The sequence below is a fragment of the Gymnogyps californianus genome, chromosome 7 (genome assembly GCF_018139145.2).
Source record: "Gymnogyps californianus isolate 813 chromosome 7, ASM1813914v2, whole genome shotgun sequence".
NCBI lineage: Eukaryota > Metazoa > Chordata > Aves > Accipitriformes > Cathartidae > Gymnogyps > Gymnogyps californianus.
Window position 1 is genome coordinate 10,063,680 of NC_059477.1, and position 16,573 is coordinate 10,080,252.

Consider the following 16,573-nt stretch of genomic DNA (forward strand, 5'->3'; position numbering starts at 1 on the left):
AGCCAGGGACAAACCAGCTTTGCAAGGGCTGGGGTCAGTGCCGGGCACTGAAAGCATAAGGTTTGTTTTCTAAAGACAAGGATAACTTGTGAAACTCCTCCTCCTGGTAACACTGTTAGAAGTTTGACCTCCTCCTACTCTCATGGATTAACTACTCCCAAAATGCCACCTACGTCTTGAACCGAGTAGCACGAAAATATATTCTGGAAATACAATATAAAGCTGCAAGTCGGCCAGGTGATGTTCCAGTTCCACAAACACTGAAGCACATGAGGAATTCAACACACACGAAAACAGGACTCCGTCCTCATATAAAAAACAGTGAACGTCCACACTCTTGATGACTAAAGAGAAAAGACATGCAACGTTGACGGAAATACCCTGGTATATTTTTGGATATGTTCATGAAATCCAAGAGAGAAGAGAACCCAGGCCACCAGACCTATAGCTTTGGGCAGACTGGGGTACAGACCCCAGCAAGCCGTGTCTCCAACCACATGCCTATGCTGGCACAGCTCTGCACCTTCTGGTGGACCCGCTGAATTTGCTCTGTGCAGGGAGGGAAGGGGTGGTCTTTTCCCCCACGCTCAGCCCCACTGCTGGAGCCAGCACTGCCCCAGTGCCTTCCCCCCCGCCAGCACCAAGGTCTGGGCTTGCCCTGAGCAGGGGACAGGTCTGCATTTACTGACCAGAGCGGGATGGGGAGTTTTCCAATGCAATACATGTCTCATCGTGAGGAGTCAGTGAATGGGCTATCATTTTGCAGGAGAGTACGACAAGAGAGCCAGCCAATATGAATCCTTTTCTTAGCACATGCCTGCTGGCTCTCCAGGGATGGAAGCCTAACTCAGGTGTTCCAGAGCAGTCTGATCATATTCACCCTTTCAAATAAAACCAAATTAATTTTAACTCCACTTGGACAGACATGATGCATCTGTGATTCTGGTTTGAAAAAAACCAAACCAAGATTGCAGCAGCCCTGCTCCCCACTTCTGCCTCCCCTAGCCCCTCAAGACACAGGCTGGCCAGCCCAGGACTTTTCAACAGTACGGAGGCAAAATTAGCTTTCCGTCCTTGTCTATTCTCTCAAGCTGCAGTTAAAGCCCCTGGCAAATTCTGGAGAAAACATAAAAAGTAATTATAGTGATGAGGACTCTGCTATTGATTTGCTCACTATCACCGAAACGGGGGACCTGAATTCTGATGGAGGACCCCCTTACTCGTGACATAAATTACCTGGCCAGCTCTGCCTTACTCGGCCAGCTTCAGACACCACACTAGAAATTAATTTTCTACTCTGGTGGCATATCTTTTTGGCTTGTCACATTGTCCACTGATGTTACAAGAGAAGCTAACATCCCCCCAAGCTCTGCCTGTATCAAAGCGGACGCGTTTGACTACGGAAGCCCCCGGCACCGCACCGCCCTTCGGAGCGCTGGCACAGGATCAGCCACAGGTAATTTGCCCTCCAAGGTCACAGTTAGCCCTGCGGCTCCATGGAGGGCTCAAATCAAGACAAAGAGCTCCGAGTGTTTATAGGGCTTGATCCAAAGGCCACTGAAACCAAAGATTACTGCTGATTTCAACCCATTTACTAGTGATCAGGTCCACAATTGCCCAACTCATTCTTTTGATCTCATTTACATATTCATATACCAATTATCTGATTTCCTTAATTCTGTTTCAACTGCCCCCATGGAACTGCTCAACTCAGCGTACATATAACGTTCACCTCTCAAAGAGGAGACAACACAGCCCAGAGAGGTTTACTTAGCTTCATTTACCCTGAATCACCAGGGACCAGCATCCTGCCTTGGCAAAAACAGCGCTCCCAATGCCTTCTTCCCTGCCGACAGCAACATCTGAGTTTGCTCCTTCTAGGCTATGAGTCCACTGCTTTATGCCAAATGGCAGCACCAAACTGGGACCAAAGACAAGACCCAAGCACTCTCTGTGGCTGCTCTAAGTTCCCAATGCTCATGGCACAACATCTGCCCTAGCTTACCACCAGGCAACGGGACAAGTCACAGACGTTTCACTGCATTACAGATTTTTCTTAGAAAGAGAAAACAGACCAACCCTTAAATCACTGCACATACTGAGCCAAGGCAAATGCTCAAAACAGCATTCTCACACTGAATTTTTGATTGCATGCAAACTAGAAATGGAATAAAAAAACCCCATGGTCAATATGAATTCTCTCCCAACATGGGAAACACAAGCACTTCAGCAAACAACTGTCTTGTTCTTATTACAGAAAATTCTTTCATTTTAAATGAAGGAATTTATCACTTGGGTGTTTTCTCCGAAGACACATTTGGCTCTAGAAATATAAACGATACTTGTTGTGCTTGAAAGTGAATAGTCTATCAAAGCTCAATAATAACTTAATCATTACAGATGTGCATGATCTTGAACTGTGCACTATTTGGCCTGCTCTACTGTAAACACTCAAATCAGCATTACAAGTTCCACAACTTCACAGATCCACATTAAAATGCAAGAAACCACAGGGGCATAAACGTACATACAACACGTGCTGGTACATGCTTAAAACTCCTTTAATTTGTTCAGTTTTTATTCAGGTCATTATGTAAAGCACAGCTGTCTTGTGAGTTGGCTAAAACATATTAAATGGAATCCTTCATAATGAAATCGTCTCACTTTGAGAATGCCTGAGGTTTAGATGTAGCTGCAAGAGGGAAAGAGAAGAAACAGAAGGAAAAAACCCTACTACTCAGTAATAGCCCCCCCCAAACTATATAAAACCTAAAGGAAGTTCATGATTTTGGAACAGAGGGATTGCTCCTTAATCTGATCAGCTGGGCAGATAAACAGGCAGAAGCATTGTCACTATGCAGCCCTTCCTGAAAATATTGCATAAGCACATTACAGATCCATTTCTTTAACTAGATCAGAACTCCGAATACAATAAGCCATGATCTGTATCAGAAATGAATTTAGAAAGGACTCTAAATCCTTGTTAAAAGGGCAGAGATGAAAAATCAGAAATGCACAACCTGAAACTGCAGACCCGAAGGGACATTTAAAGCCACAGCAGCTGCATTTTCCCAGAGAAACTTATGTCTTCTTGACACCAGTTGGTTCTCCTGCCAGCTTTTATACATGCTGCCAGGTTTTCCCTCTAACTTCTCTGCATGTAGAGAAATAAATTGCCAAGTGATAGGTTATAAAGGGAGATCCTTGATTTGTATTCTCATTAGTGAATTAGAGAACGAAATATCAATCTTCTTACCTTGAACTGACAGACACAAGTCACACTGTCTCCAATCCTTAAACACTCCCCATCAAATTTACAGGTATTGGTGTCGCAGAGAAAGAGATCATTTTCTCTGTCATCATAACCTCAAATGTAAAGAAGAAAAAAAAAAAAAAAGATGTCAGCTTTGGTCTAGCAAGAGGAACAATACGGGATGATTGCATTTTAATGCACACAGCACAATAACCTTGTTGATGAAACGATAGAGTCCAGATTTTCTTTTGTCCTTTCCTGTCCTCAGTTTTCCACTTTTTCTCTTGTTTCTCCCTCGGTCTTTCTCTTAGTCCTTATTCCCCACTACATCACACACTTTTTTTTCTATTTCACAGACTCTGTTTCCTCAAAAGTCACCCAGTAATTACGCTATTTCACGGCTTTGGGTTGGAAATGTCATCAACTTATCCCCATCTGATCGCAAATCTGTTGGACAAAAATCCAAATTGGAATTTCTCCAGCCCATGATGCAACAAAGCCCCCAATAATAAAGACAAACAGGCTGTGTGTTTTCTGTGATGGTCTGCCTGATCCCAATGAAGATTGATCACCTCTAAGTTAACAGGAGAAGTGCCAGGTTCCCCACAAGCCGCTGAGTGAACCTAGCTCTTTGCCTTCATTTTCTCCAGGAAAAACCAACAGATCTGACTGAAGATTCAGTTCACGAATACAAGCATGAATTTCAGATTTCGCTAGATGACTTCCCACTCTAACAGCATGCAGCAAGGTATTAAACAAAACAGCTATATCAGACTCCAAACCCATTAAGATCTAAATCCATCGATTTTTTTAAAAACATCCGAGCGCTCTTAACCATATCGCTACATGTTTAAAATGAAGAGCTTACAGTGGAAATTCCCCCCGAATCTAACATATTACGTGTGATACACACATTACCCCAAATAACACTCTTTCCCTCAGGCTATTACAGTCTGATTTCAGAATTACTTTACATATCGGAGAAGGGCCCGCTGCTGACCTACATAGGAAACTCATTATAAAGGTCAGCCCGACTTTAAGGAACAGGCACCGGGTTCCCGGTGTCGCGGCGTCCATACCCCGACTTGCCCTCAATTCGGTGCGCACGGAAACAGCCGCCCGCAGGATGCGCGCACACGGCCCGTCTCCCCGCTCCCCCTCTCCCGCAGCCCCACGCCGAGTTGCCCCGTTTAAGCGCGGAGTTGCGTTCCAGAGGGGCCGGGGCGCCCTGCCGCGGGGAGCCGTGCCGCGGGGAGTCACCCGCAGCCGCGGCGCTGCGCACCGGCGGAGGGCGCGGCTACCGCGCCCGGCCCCGCGGAGCGGGGGGCAGCGGGGCGCCCGGGGGCTGCGGCCGCGCCGGGAACGGCGGCAAGCCCCGACGCCCGGGACGTTTTGCCTTCTCTGTTCCTTTGTATTCAGCGGGACGCGGCATCGTCCTCTGAAGTTGCCTCCCCCGGGCTCGCCCGCGCAACTTTGAGCGCCCGGCGGGGCACGGTGGGGCTGCCGGGGCGCTCGGCGGGGCCGGGCACGGGGCGCTCCGGTGCTTACCGGAGCAGTTCCAGCCGGTGGGCGTCTGGCAGTCGCTTAAGGAGGTAGGGAAGGCCGCCAGCTTGTCGGGGCGGGCGAGGACGAGCAGCACGGCGGGCAGCAGCAGCCAGCAGCAGCAGTCGCAGAGCGTCCAGCCGCCGCCGCACTGCCGGGGCGGGGAGGGCTCCCAGGGCACCATGACTTCCTAACTCAACTCTCCGGCGGCGGCAGCGTGCCCCCCGGGCGGCGCGGCGGGCGGCAGGGACGGGCGGCGGGGCCGCTGGGCATCCCGGGGCCCCGGCCGGCGGCAGCAGCGGGTCAGCGAGCGGCGGCCGAGCGCGGGCGCGACGCTGGGGCGAGCGGCGGAGCCCGGCGGGGCGGCGCGGGGGTGCGGGCGGCGGCGGGGCGGGGAGCGGCTGCCATAGGGCCGGGCGGCGGGGAGCGGGGGGAGGGCGCGGAGGGGCCGCCGCCGCGCAGCCGCCGCCGCCGCCGCCTGCCCCGCTCTGCCGCCCGCATCCCTCTGCGCGGGGGAAGCAGCAGGTCCCGGCCCGCCGCGTCACGTGCCGCCGCCGCGCCGCCCCCATTGGCCGAGCGGGATGCGGGGACCGGCGGGCGGGGCCGGCGGTGCTGCTGCGCCCCGCGGCAGCGCCCGGGGCAGGGCCGGGCCGCCGCCGCCGCCGGGCGGGGTAGGAGACGGGGCCTGGGGCTCCGCGCCCGCGTTCGGCGGCCCCGGGCCCGGGGGGACCCCCGCGCCGCGCCGCTGAGCTGCGAGGATGCGGGCACCCCCGACGGGCGGGGGCCGGGCAGCGCCGCGCCGCTCCCCTCCCTGCGCGCCCATACATGTGCGCGCCCATACATGTGCGCGCATCGCCCCCCGGCCGGCGCAGAGCCGCAGGTGGCAGGCTCACCTGGGTGCGCAGGCATGCACATACGTGACACCCCCCCCCCCCCCCATTGCACGCACACGCCCGGGCGCTGCTGAAGTTGCTGGCCGCGCACCCGGGTGCCAGTATTTAATCACGCGCGGATGCGACGTTAGGAAAATAAAACACCATCACGGCTGTGGGGTCTGGAGCGGGCACACGGCTGGCGAGGTGACAAGGGGAAGAAATGAGCACAGCGGGGAAAGCAGGGAGCGGAGAGAGAGAGGGAGATCCTGCCCGGCCTCGGCAGGCAGCGACCAAGGGCTTGTCGGGCTGCGGCACCATCCCCGCGACGGAGCCGGAGGAAAAATGCACCATCACCGCGGCACGGAGGGCTGCTCTGCCCCCAACGCCTAACGCACGCTCGGAGAGCGCGGGGCGAGGAAGCCCCGCAGCAGCCTCCCTCCGCCTCCAGCCGGCGCTTTGCCACGGGGCTGCGGGAGCCGCCTCTCCCCGCTGCGCCCTTCGTCGCGGATCCTCCTCCCCTCCTCGGCTTTAGTTTTGGGAGGCGGCGGCCAGGACGGGCGGTGGGGACTCCCCCACCCTCCTGGGGCGGCGGGAGCGCAGCAGCAGTGCTCTCCCACCCCCGGTCGGTGCTTTCCGCTTTGCGGCCGGTGCTCGGAGCCGCTCGCCCCGGCCCCTGCCCTAGCCCCGCCGCAGGGGTGGGGGCGGCTCAGCTTCGCCCCCTCCTCCGCGCGTCTCCGGGCCCGCGGCCGCTCGCCGCCCGGGCGTGGCGAAGCCGACAGACAGACACCTGCCAGGTAAACGGGACCCCCTCGCCCCCCGCCCGGCACTTAACGTGCGGCCGTGCCGGCGGCGGGATGGGGCGGCCGGCGGCTGTCACGGCAAGGACGCGTTAGACCGGAAAGTAAAAGAAATCGGATCAATTTGTCCAGACGGCAGCAGGGAAGCGCTTTCTAGACACGGGCGCTCCATCGCCGCCGAGGCGGGCGGCCCATGCGCTCGGGCCGGTGCGCGGGGAGGCGGGAGCCGCCCGCCAAGCAGCCCGGCCCGGCCCGGCCCGGCCCGGCCGGCGAGCAGGACCGCGGGGCTCGGGGCGGGCGCCCGGGCGCTCAGCAGGCAGGCTCGCCCTGCCCCTCCTCCCGCTGCGGGGCGCAGCTCGGGACCCCCGAGGGCTCCGGCGGCGCCGCGGGGCAGCAGCGGCCCCCGGGCGGGCAGGGGCGAGCCCCGAGGGCGGCCGCTGCGGCGGGAATAAGCAGGGTTTCCCCGCGGGCCTGGAGACCCTCGAATGAGTGTGAGGAGGCTCTGCTGGAAGTTTGCTTTTCCCGAAAGTATGACCTCCTTTTCGACCCTTAAGTTCAAGATTTAAGACTCGCTCTTTAAAAATGCTGGCTGGCATATTTGATGCAACCATGCTTTGAGGGGTCTACACAAATCCATACAACAGTACTACTGCTTAGTATCCCTTCAGATGGGGGCCTGGTACGCGGGAGCCAAGGAATATTTTATGCTCATATAATTCCTATCTAGCTTCTCCATAAGCTGTAAACCAGGTTTTCTTCTGCCTCCTTTCTGCCCCATACATCTACATCTGCTCTCTGCCACTATCTGTATTGACCTCATCTACCCACCTGTAGTCCAGAAGCCTTTGCTACAATTAAAAGAGTATCAATTTGCACATTCCAATATGTGCTAAGGCTCTGATGAAGATCTACACAAATCCTGTGCCTACTGTTTCCTATTGACTAATCAAGCCTTAAGCAGCACCTAGTAGAAAGGAAATACTAATTTTTACTGCCTGCTAGTGGCTGCACTGAATCTTATCCTTCATCTTGCGTGGGCTTACAGAGCATCTGCCAGCTGAGCACCTGGTGCCAGATCGATTTTTTTCTTTCCCTTTAGCTCTTTATTTCACTTTTTCGTGCCATTCTGTTATTCCATTTACTATCATATTCTTTTTATTTCCCCTCTCACCTCTTCCTTTTTGTTTTTAACTTGTTTCTTCTTTCTCATATTCATTATTTGTTGCTTGCTGAAACTCAGCTCTCTGCTTGGCTGATCACTAAGGTGCTTTAAAATAAAAAATGTCCTGGCTGGCCAGGTACCACAGTCACACAGCCTCGCCAGGGGAATGTCCTGCTCTCTCTTCCTTTCTTCTTGCTCCCGCCTTGTTTCTTCTTCCCAGTTCCCTGGTTCCTCTCTGCGGTCTCACTGCTCTGTTTTCCCCTGGTTGCAATTACCATGGCCCACAGTTTCTATTCTCGTTCTCTTTTTCTTCTTTTCCTCCACCTCCTCCCTTCTTCCACCCCAAACCTCCTTCATTTCCACATAGCTACAGATCATAAAGGCACCACTGGCCTCCTTATTTAGAGACCAGTTTAACCAGACCATAGAGGGAACGAAACTGTTAGGCCAGTCTCTCCCAGTCTCGCAGCCAGGCCCTCTCTGATCCATCTTTCCTGTCACTATAACTCATGCCCAAGATGATACCGCAAGTGTATCCAGCATTCACAGAGTATCATTAAATACAGCAGCAGAAGCCCAGCTATGGCCCATGTTCTCCCCAGAGTGCCGTATAACACCGCAGCGACCGAGCCTCAGGCACACGGTTCTGACTTACATTTACCCTGCTTTATTTTCAGCCACTCAGACAACAGGCATTGTCTGGGGAGACAAAGGAGCCCCTCTATTTTTATACTTGTTTTCTGACTTTGGAATATGGAAGCTCCACCAGAGGTCCTGTAATTGTCACAACATGATGCTTGAACTATGAACCCGAAACTGTCTGAAGGGCAATCTGCTTAAGGCACAGTATTATGTTTTTTGCTGTGACTAGCACTGGTATTTTCTTTAAAAAGATTTTCCTTGTTGATATGAAAACTTTACTTATAAAAACATTTTAATGATAAAAATACATCTGTCAGTGTTCCAAAAGGGACAGCTAGACCCACGAGCCCCATTTCTCCATTACTCTCTCTAGCAATTTCTTTTGAATTATAGAGACTGAGACACAATCATTTCTTCATGTAGTTCCTAGCTCCAAAGCATACATTCTTCTGCCCTATTAATGCGACACTGCACACACAATCTCTTGGTAACATGTTATTCCCAGCTATACTTCAACAGTTAGGCTAGTTGACACCTGCCTTCTTGTACTCCCTGATGTTCCCATCCCATCTCACAGCTACACAAAAACTACTCCTTGTAAACTATGCGATGGGTTCATTATCACGCAGGCAGCGTTATGCTAGTGTGATGTACGAATTGTGACCAGCGTCTTCTCAGTGAGATACTGAGGTCACGATACGTGTGCTCTGGCTCCCCATTCTCCATGTCCAAACCAAGTACCAAAGACCAACAGCCATTGGTATGGTTCCTTGTGGCTACGTGTTTGGCTCCAGTGCCAGATAAGCAGCAAAAGCCATCTGAATCCTTCTTGGAACGGCCCTTCTAGTACATGATGAGGGGAGACTACATCTCGAGCATTAAACACGTTACTTGTGGAGCTTTTCTGAGGCCTGCAGTTTTGAGATGCTTATACTACACGAAACAGGCAGATGAGAGGCCTCAAGGGCAGCTGGTACTGATACGGTTTTCTCCAATACACATGGTCATGCCACATGTACCAGTGCTTGGAGGAGATCAGCTCCCAGATGAAAAGCAGCTGGTTGAGATGTTTCAGGTGCTCTGAAGATCTCAAAGCGAGGGCAGGGTCTGCCCTGGCTGTGCACTGCACTCCTTTAGCTGGGACTGGGCAGCAGTAGCCAGCAGCTGAGGCCTGGGGCCAGACTGCACCTGATCCCAGTCCCACGTAGCCACATCTGTGAGTAATGCCTTCTGTTGCTGTGCTTGGCTAGGAGATGGTGTAGTAGTGACGAATTATGCAACCTCAGTTATTCACACTTGTATCTTGGCTGTGCTGCTCTTGGAAGCCTGCAGTTTCCAGAAAGTTTCCCAGAACTTGGGAGAAGCCAAATGGTACAGATGAGTGTAGCAAAACCTCCTCAGCAATACAAGCTACGGGTACACAACACCCGTTCTCTTTCTGCTCTGTCTACCCAAAGACTATAAAGCTGAGTTTGTGGATCCTTATCTTTAAAACACTTTATGGCCTGTGTCTGATATCTCTAAAGGCCCCAGGAAGGTGACCTTGGTCAAGAATACTGATGAAAAACAGCTTCTTACAGTCCAGCTAATATTTATCAACAATGTTTTCCTCCAGTTAGCACTAAAAGTACGGGATAAGGTTCCACAGCTGCTAAGAACAAATCCCACGAAATGTAGAAGGGACATTTGAGTTAGCCTCTTGACCGCTGACACCATGTTGCGACACGTTTATGAAACACACATGTACAGAATTAAAAAAAAAAATCCACTCTGCGCAATTCTTGAGAGAGAGCGCCACACCACGTGCGTGAGCTACTGCAAGATACCACCACCAGTGTTAGTTCCTAGAGAAAAAAGTGAAGAAATCTATTTAATCTACAAGAGACTTGACCAAATAAGATCCTAGCCAGTACTAAAAAGAATGGAGTGTAGGGGTCACCTATTTTCAATGGCAATTCCTCTTGACAAAGGAGTGGGTCTGATTCCAAAGACCCCACCAGAAAAGGCTTGGGAGCCCAGTTGCCAGTTAGAAGACCCAACCCAGAAGGAAAGGATGTTGCGTATTCCAGCAGAAGACCAGCAAAGGACACACAACCTGTATGGGCTTGCTGTGTATGAAGCTGGAGCTTCTCCCCCCCATGGAAGAACAATGCTTATTTCAGGTCTGTGTATTTTCAGGCCTGGTTTGATCAAAAGTTGGCAGACTTAGCCTACACACATGTTTATGAATCTCAAGCAGATTTTATAATCAGATTATTATTTTTCATGTGTGCAGGAAAAGTACACATGGCTTCACTCGAATGCACAGGCAGTAGGGTACGCTTTGCCTACATGCAATTCTACAGATTTTATACAGCTTTCAGCTAAATGACATATCTCAATGCAAAGTATACCACTCTTGGATATCACATGGATTTTTAATGCTCTGAGGGATCCTTTGGGTCTATAAACAACACGTAGATTACATTCATCTACATACTGTCAGACTTTTTTCCCCCTTACTTCTGAGAGAAATATGGCTCTTATTCTTCACTTGAACTAGCGTGTAATCCAAGTACAATTCATGGCTAGTTATGAGAAAAGTGTGCCGTATTTTTCATTGTAATTAACTGCTTCAGAGCAAGACTCCTCATGTATAAAGATGAAGAAAGGTCTCAGCTTTTCCTGAAAGACGACTTGCCTTTCAGCAATGTGTCTCACACTTTGAGTTTTGACTGAAACATTCCACTACTTTGGTGACCTGTTATGCCAAAAAAGCTGTCTTGTGTTACGCTTTACTTTCAACTGAATGTGCCGGCACATGCCAAGAAACAGAACAAAGTATTGCAATATATGCTGGAACACTATTTTGTGCTGCTCCACACATGAAATTGATGTCAGAAAAAATTGCACTAAGGGCATGGAAAATGCGAATAAATACTGTGATCCTTTTACCTTCAGTTTTAAATAGATGGATTGAAATGCATGGATCCTAAAGATTTATGCATCCATTTATAGTCCATTCTGGAGTTTTAACATTTCATGCAGCTTGTAGGAGGGAGTGTATTATTTATATAAAGTCATGGTTATTCAGCAGCGTTTATTCCTGAAGAGCAACAAAACGTCTTCAAGGGAGAAGAAATTCATAACTCTGGTTTACTACCAGGGTTAGCCAACTTAACAGTCTTATTTCATGATCAGTTTACAAAGAACTTTGCTCCTACAAGCACCTTTGTAGCACTGGACATTTTGCTACCAGCAGCAGAAATCACCTCCGTCTCCCAGGACAGACAGCACTACAATGGATTAAGTGGCTTGACAGCTCTTCAAAGAGTCAGATACAGAAAGAGGTGGTGCGGACCTTTACCGTTGTGGAGATACTTGAGCTTTATTTTTGCCGCTCTCTTCCCAGCACAGTACTGAATAGAGATGCAGAACTGGGGCCTGCAAGGAGAAAACCCACAGCAGCTATTCACTGATATAATTTCTGTGTGACATCAGTTTCTTGGCCATGCAAACTATTTCTTCTGTCTGATGTAGTGTAACATCCATCTCTTATTTCCCAGTATTTTCCTTCTCTATCTTTGGGCTCTTTTGCCCAGAGTTGTTTTTAAGACAAAGAGCATGAAAGTGTTACAATGTGAAAGAGTAAGTGCAGCCTTAGCGTATTGTTGGTCTTTCTAGCTACTCTTTCTAGCTATTTTACCTCATTGGAATTGTAGTGGTTGCTTTTTTTCCTAGCAGGCAATAAAACTGTTTCAATGAAAAAGAAAAACAACCTGGAGACATAAAAGAATTTTCAAATGGCATTTCTCAGCCAACTTTTAGGTTCACCTTCTATGAAGGTGGATCTTGCAGAAGTTACATTCAGCTCACCCCAACTGACCGCATAGTATCCTTCTACCTAGATATGAGTCCTGCGAACCACCAAGGGGAATTAATAGTTTAACTGAACAAATCCCAAGCAGTCTGAGTTATCCACTCCTGTCTCCATGTGGCAACGCTGTCACCAGAAACACCTGAACTGTGTCTATCTGTAGAGGAGAGGGCCCAACCGCAGACAGATGTAGTACTGCTCAATGTACAGATGTATGAGCCATTTCTGCTTGTTTTCAGTAGACCCTTGAGGACAGGTAGATAGTACTGCTCTGCTGTTTAACAGATGCAGCAAAGGAGGAGTGCTGTTTCCTGCGAAAGAGGCAGCATTGCTGAAGGCCTACAGAAGACACTACACACTGTGCTGAAATACCTCACATGGGTCCTCTGATGTGTAGCTAAGAGTAGGAGATCAGAGCAAGGTTACAGTGGTGTTTTTCTTGTACTCTTGCAGGCAGCTGGAGGCTGGGACTGCTCAGGGACAAGAGCTAGTGTCTCTGTGGTTAATAGCTCCTGATAGATTTTCTTACCATGAATTTCCCATGAACCACACAAACATATGGCAGCCAGGAGGACCTGTGGTCATGAGCTTCATGTACTGTGTGAGAAGATACCTTTCTTAAACTTGGCACCTGCTATCATCATTTGATACTCCTACTTCATGCATTATGAAACAATAAACAATCATTTCGTATTCAGCACCTTGTGCCAGCCCATATCTGTAAGCCCTGCTCCATGTCTCCTGATATATTGCTAAACCACTCTGACAGATAACAGCCTGTCCATGCTTTCCTTTTGTGTATGGATGGAGATCTAGCATCAGTGTCCCTACTTATGAGAAGCATCAGTGGGCAATGTCTGACCACTGTGTGCACCGCCAGTATGAGCGTCTCTGCCACAGTAACTGAGCACACGGTGTGGGCACCAGAGCGTGCGCCCAAATACACTGTTAACCTGTCACACACGACGCTTTTGGGAACAAATGGTACTTGTATGCCCCAGGCGAATATCAAGATATGCATGAATGTGGACATCAGTTCAGCTACTTCGTCATGCTATCGTGCCAAAGTGACTACGCCAGAGTGATGGTGTGGTCCCATGCACTAAGCAGCGAAAGGCTGATGGGCAGCCTTCATCTGGCCTGTCTCAGGTCAGAGAACGAAGGGTCACCGGAGTGTTTCTGATTGTTCTTGGGAATGGGACATCAACGAAAATTAAGTATAACAAAAAGTACTAAGACTCTTGAAGGATTTGCATAAGGAGGATTCTCACAAGGATCAGAAGTCAATATCCTTAGAAATTTTTTACACACCCACACATGTGCATAAAAATTCACGATTTAGGTATTATGAAGTCAAATTCCATATCTGAGAAGGGAGAGGCCCAGAAGAGCTATAGTTCTGAAAAACAGATCATTTGGCATTTTCTATCTAAGAACCTGAAAGGGATGTTTTGACAATACTGACAATGTACACAAAAGACTACCAACAGCTAGCACAGGGATGATGTTCTAAGGAAAACTAATATTGTTTCCCAATTAATGTATAGCACCAATACTTAGCCAGGTATACTATTTTATCAAGCCACACTAATCTCCTGTCTGATTTGCAAGCTACCATGCATATATTTAACTTTACCTTAAACGAAACAAAACAGCAATACAGAGAAGCATTGTTGAAACCTGGAAACATTTCCCTGCCTATCATGTAATTAATTTTTTATTCAAAATGTCATTGCTTCTGTGTGATAGAAACATTTTTTATGATCAGTCAGGCAAAAGTAACTATTATTTAGAAATTATATGAAGGCATACCAACTCAAAACAGTAAAAAATGCAAATGAAGATGCTTCACTAGCTAAAACATTGATGTCAAGTGATACATATAAATGGTAACTTTAAAAAAAAAGACTTGTAAAGTACATCAGATAAAGTTCTGTAATAATAAAAAGACCCTTGCTGCCTTAAATGGAAAGTTTAATAATTTAATTCCATTTAAAGAAAGAGGAATTAAAGGCAGGGTGCAGTCCTAAATACCACTCCTATCTATTCTGAAAATGGTGGCACAGAGTCATTTTTCATAGGTCTGTGACATGCATAAACAGAAAGTATCCTGGGTACTCGCTGCCCGACACATGAAAACAAAACTGGCTTTTCCATCTACTAATACTGGGAGACCCAAACTGAAGGTAAGTGAGATGTCTTTGCACTTGTGATACCTGCAAAGTTACTCATCCCTCTCCGCAACCTCTCTACTGTTTTTTTCCTCTGCTGATGATCCGTGTCTTTGCTGACCCCACTCCACTCCCAGCCCCTGTCCTATGAGGTTTCGAGGCACAGCACACACCCTGCTATCCAATGGTCCCGTGCTTCTGGGAGAAGCAGGACCTTCTGGCACAACCACCCGGCTCGGGTGAGTGTCCACCCTCCTCCTGCCGCAGCCCTAGTGGAGGGTCTCAATCCCAGCTGGGTGGGCTGGGAAGAAGCAGGACACAACTGGCAAAGGCTTTTGCTTCCTATGGAAATGGCACACTCTGCCCAGAATACAGCCTCGCCACTTGTTTTTCCTTTGCTTCATAAAATGTGCCACAGCTTCGGAGCAAGGCACTTACTATTAATCGCTGTGCAGGAGAAACACATGACAGTTGTGAAAAGTTCTCTGCGTTCCCATGTCCTGCATTAGCCGCTGCCTCGCTGTATGCCTGCGGACAGGGCATGGAGGAGTCCAGTGGTATAAGGTCTCTGACAGATCCCCTGCAGATGATTTATGAGCTTAGACTGCTTTAAATAGTTCTTATTTATATCATAGCAGGAAGATGTAAAATCTGCTACGTGTCAGCTCTGTAACTGAGAAGGGTGTCTGGATATACAATATGCGGATAATAGATAAGGTGCCAGTAGATGGCTCTCAAGATATGAGGCCTATGGCTTTCATAGGACTGAGACAACTTCTTGGTTATTGAGTAATAGCTGCTTTTGCTGCATGCCGGGAAGAAAATAACCACTCAAACTGTATTTTGGGAAGGTGACAGGACAGAGATTGCATGAAACTGGGGCATCTTCTCTCCAGACCTGCCCAAAAATATCAAAGTTCTTAGCTCAGTTATTTTTGATAACTGAAGGCAAAAATGCAACCCCCTTTCAGTAAAGCATGCTTGAAATTCCCCTTTAATTCTTTAAGTGAGATTTAAGGGCTGTTTAAGCAGACTAGAAAAAGCTGAGATAATACTTCTGCAGTACCCCTGTTTCTGTGCAAGAAGAGGTATTGCCAGTCCCAGCGGGGTTATGTAGTTAATAAGTTAGATTTTCTTAACTAAATAGTTGAGCTGTGTCTATTTAGAGTTGATTTTCTCAAGTGTATATGAACTGACACCCCTAAGGGGAGGGGTCCAGGAGGGAAGCTCACAGTTAGCAATTCTACAGAGGATTGAAATGAATTTTTAGTACTGTATGAGTGCAGTAGATAACATTTAATTGCCATTTTTGCTTTCTTTGAAGAGAAGAGAAGAGAAGAGAAGAGAAGAGAAGAGAAGAGAGAGAGGAGAGAGAGGAGAGGAGAGGAGAGGAGAGGAGAGGAGAGGAGAGGAGAGGAAGAGGAGAGGGAGAGGAGAGGGAGAGGGAGAGGAGAGGAGAGGAGATCTCATTCTCAATCTGGTCAGTGATTTATACCCCAAGCCTAAATTTAGTGAATTGAGTAAAGACAGATAACAAAAGCAAAAGCAATCAAATTCTTCCAGCTATTTAATCACTCCTAAAGCAAGGGAGAGGATTTGTACAACATAACTTTATTCAGACACCTGGCCATGTAGTGTATGAACTAGAAATTCTGCTTGAAAATGTGTTCAAATTTTAATTAAATTTGTTTCTGTCAATGCTTTAAATGCAGTTTTTCCACATAGCATGTCCTGAGGCCTACGCCACCCAACTGTGATATATTTTCCTGGTCAGCGACCCCAGTCTATATTTATTATACTCCTTCTGTTTCTTGGTTTCATGGCAGGGACAACTGGAGTGATTGCTGACTAAATAATTAGCCAAGGGAATGCTTTCTCTGTATGTATCTGTACTCATTAGGCTAGTGAGAAAATGTAACTTACTTTCACAATCTCTTTCCCTATAGGTACCTGGCACTTTCCAGGAGCAAAGTAGGGAGAAAATGTAATTGCTAAAAGCTCACACACTCATTATTAGACTAATGATACCTTTTTCTCTCAATCTTGCCTGATAAAGGCAGCTATAGAAATGAAGGTGTAGAGCTGCTGCTTCCCATTATAATAGGAAGGGGAAATGCAGGCTTGTAGTATTTTACCCCCATCAAGCAACAGTGGGAGTATGTAGAATATTACAGTATTATAGGATATAGTAGAATAATAAAATAATATAGTAGTATTGTCATACACAGTGTGCCAAAACCACGTACACAGCCACAAGCAAAGGCACAGGGCATGT

At 48.4% G+C, this 16,573-nt stretch overlaps 1 protein-coding gene across 3 annotated transcripts in view; it reads right to left on the reverse strand.

Moving 5' to 3' along the window:
- TMEFF2 (transmembrane protein with EGF like and two follistatin like domains 2) overlaps window positions 1–5,161 on the reverse strand; it is a 133,509-nt gene extending 128,348 nt beyond the window's left edge. For all 3 annotated transcript variants that reach the window (XM_050899863.1, XM_050899861.1, XM_050899862.1), the window contains exons 1-2: window positions 4,802–5,161; window positions 3,257–3,366 (exon numbers count right to left, since the gene is read on the reverse strand). In XM_050899863.1, the coding sequence (XP_050755820.1) occupies window positions 3,257–3,366; window positions 4,802–4,979 (288 nt within the window). In that variant the 5' untranslated portion in view covers window positions 4,980–5,161. The remainder of the gene's footprint in view (window positions 1–3,256; window positions 3,367–4,801) is intronic.
- Between the last annotated feature and the right edge of the window lie 11,412 nt (window positions 5,162–16,573).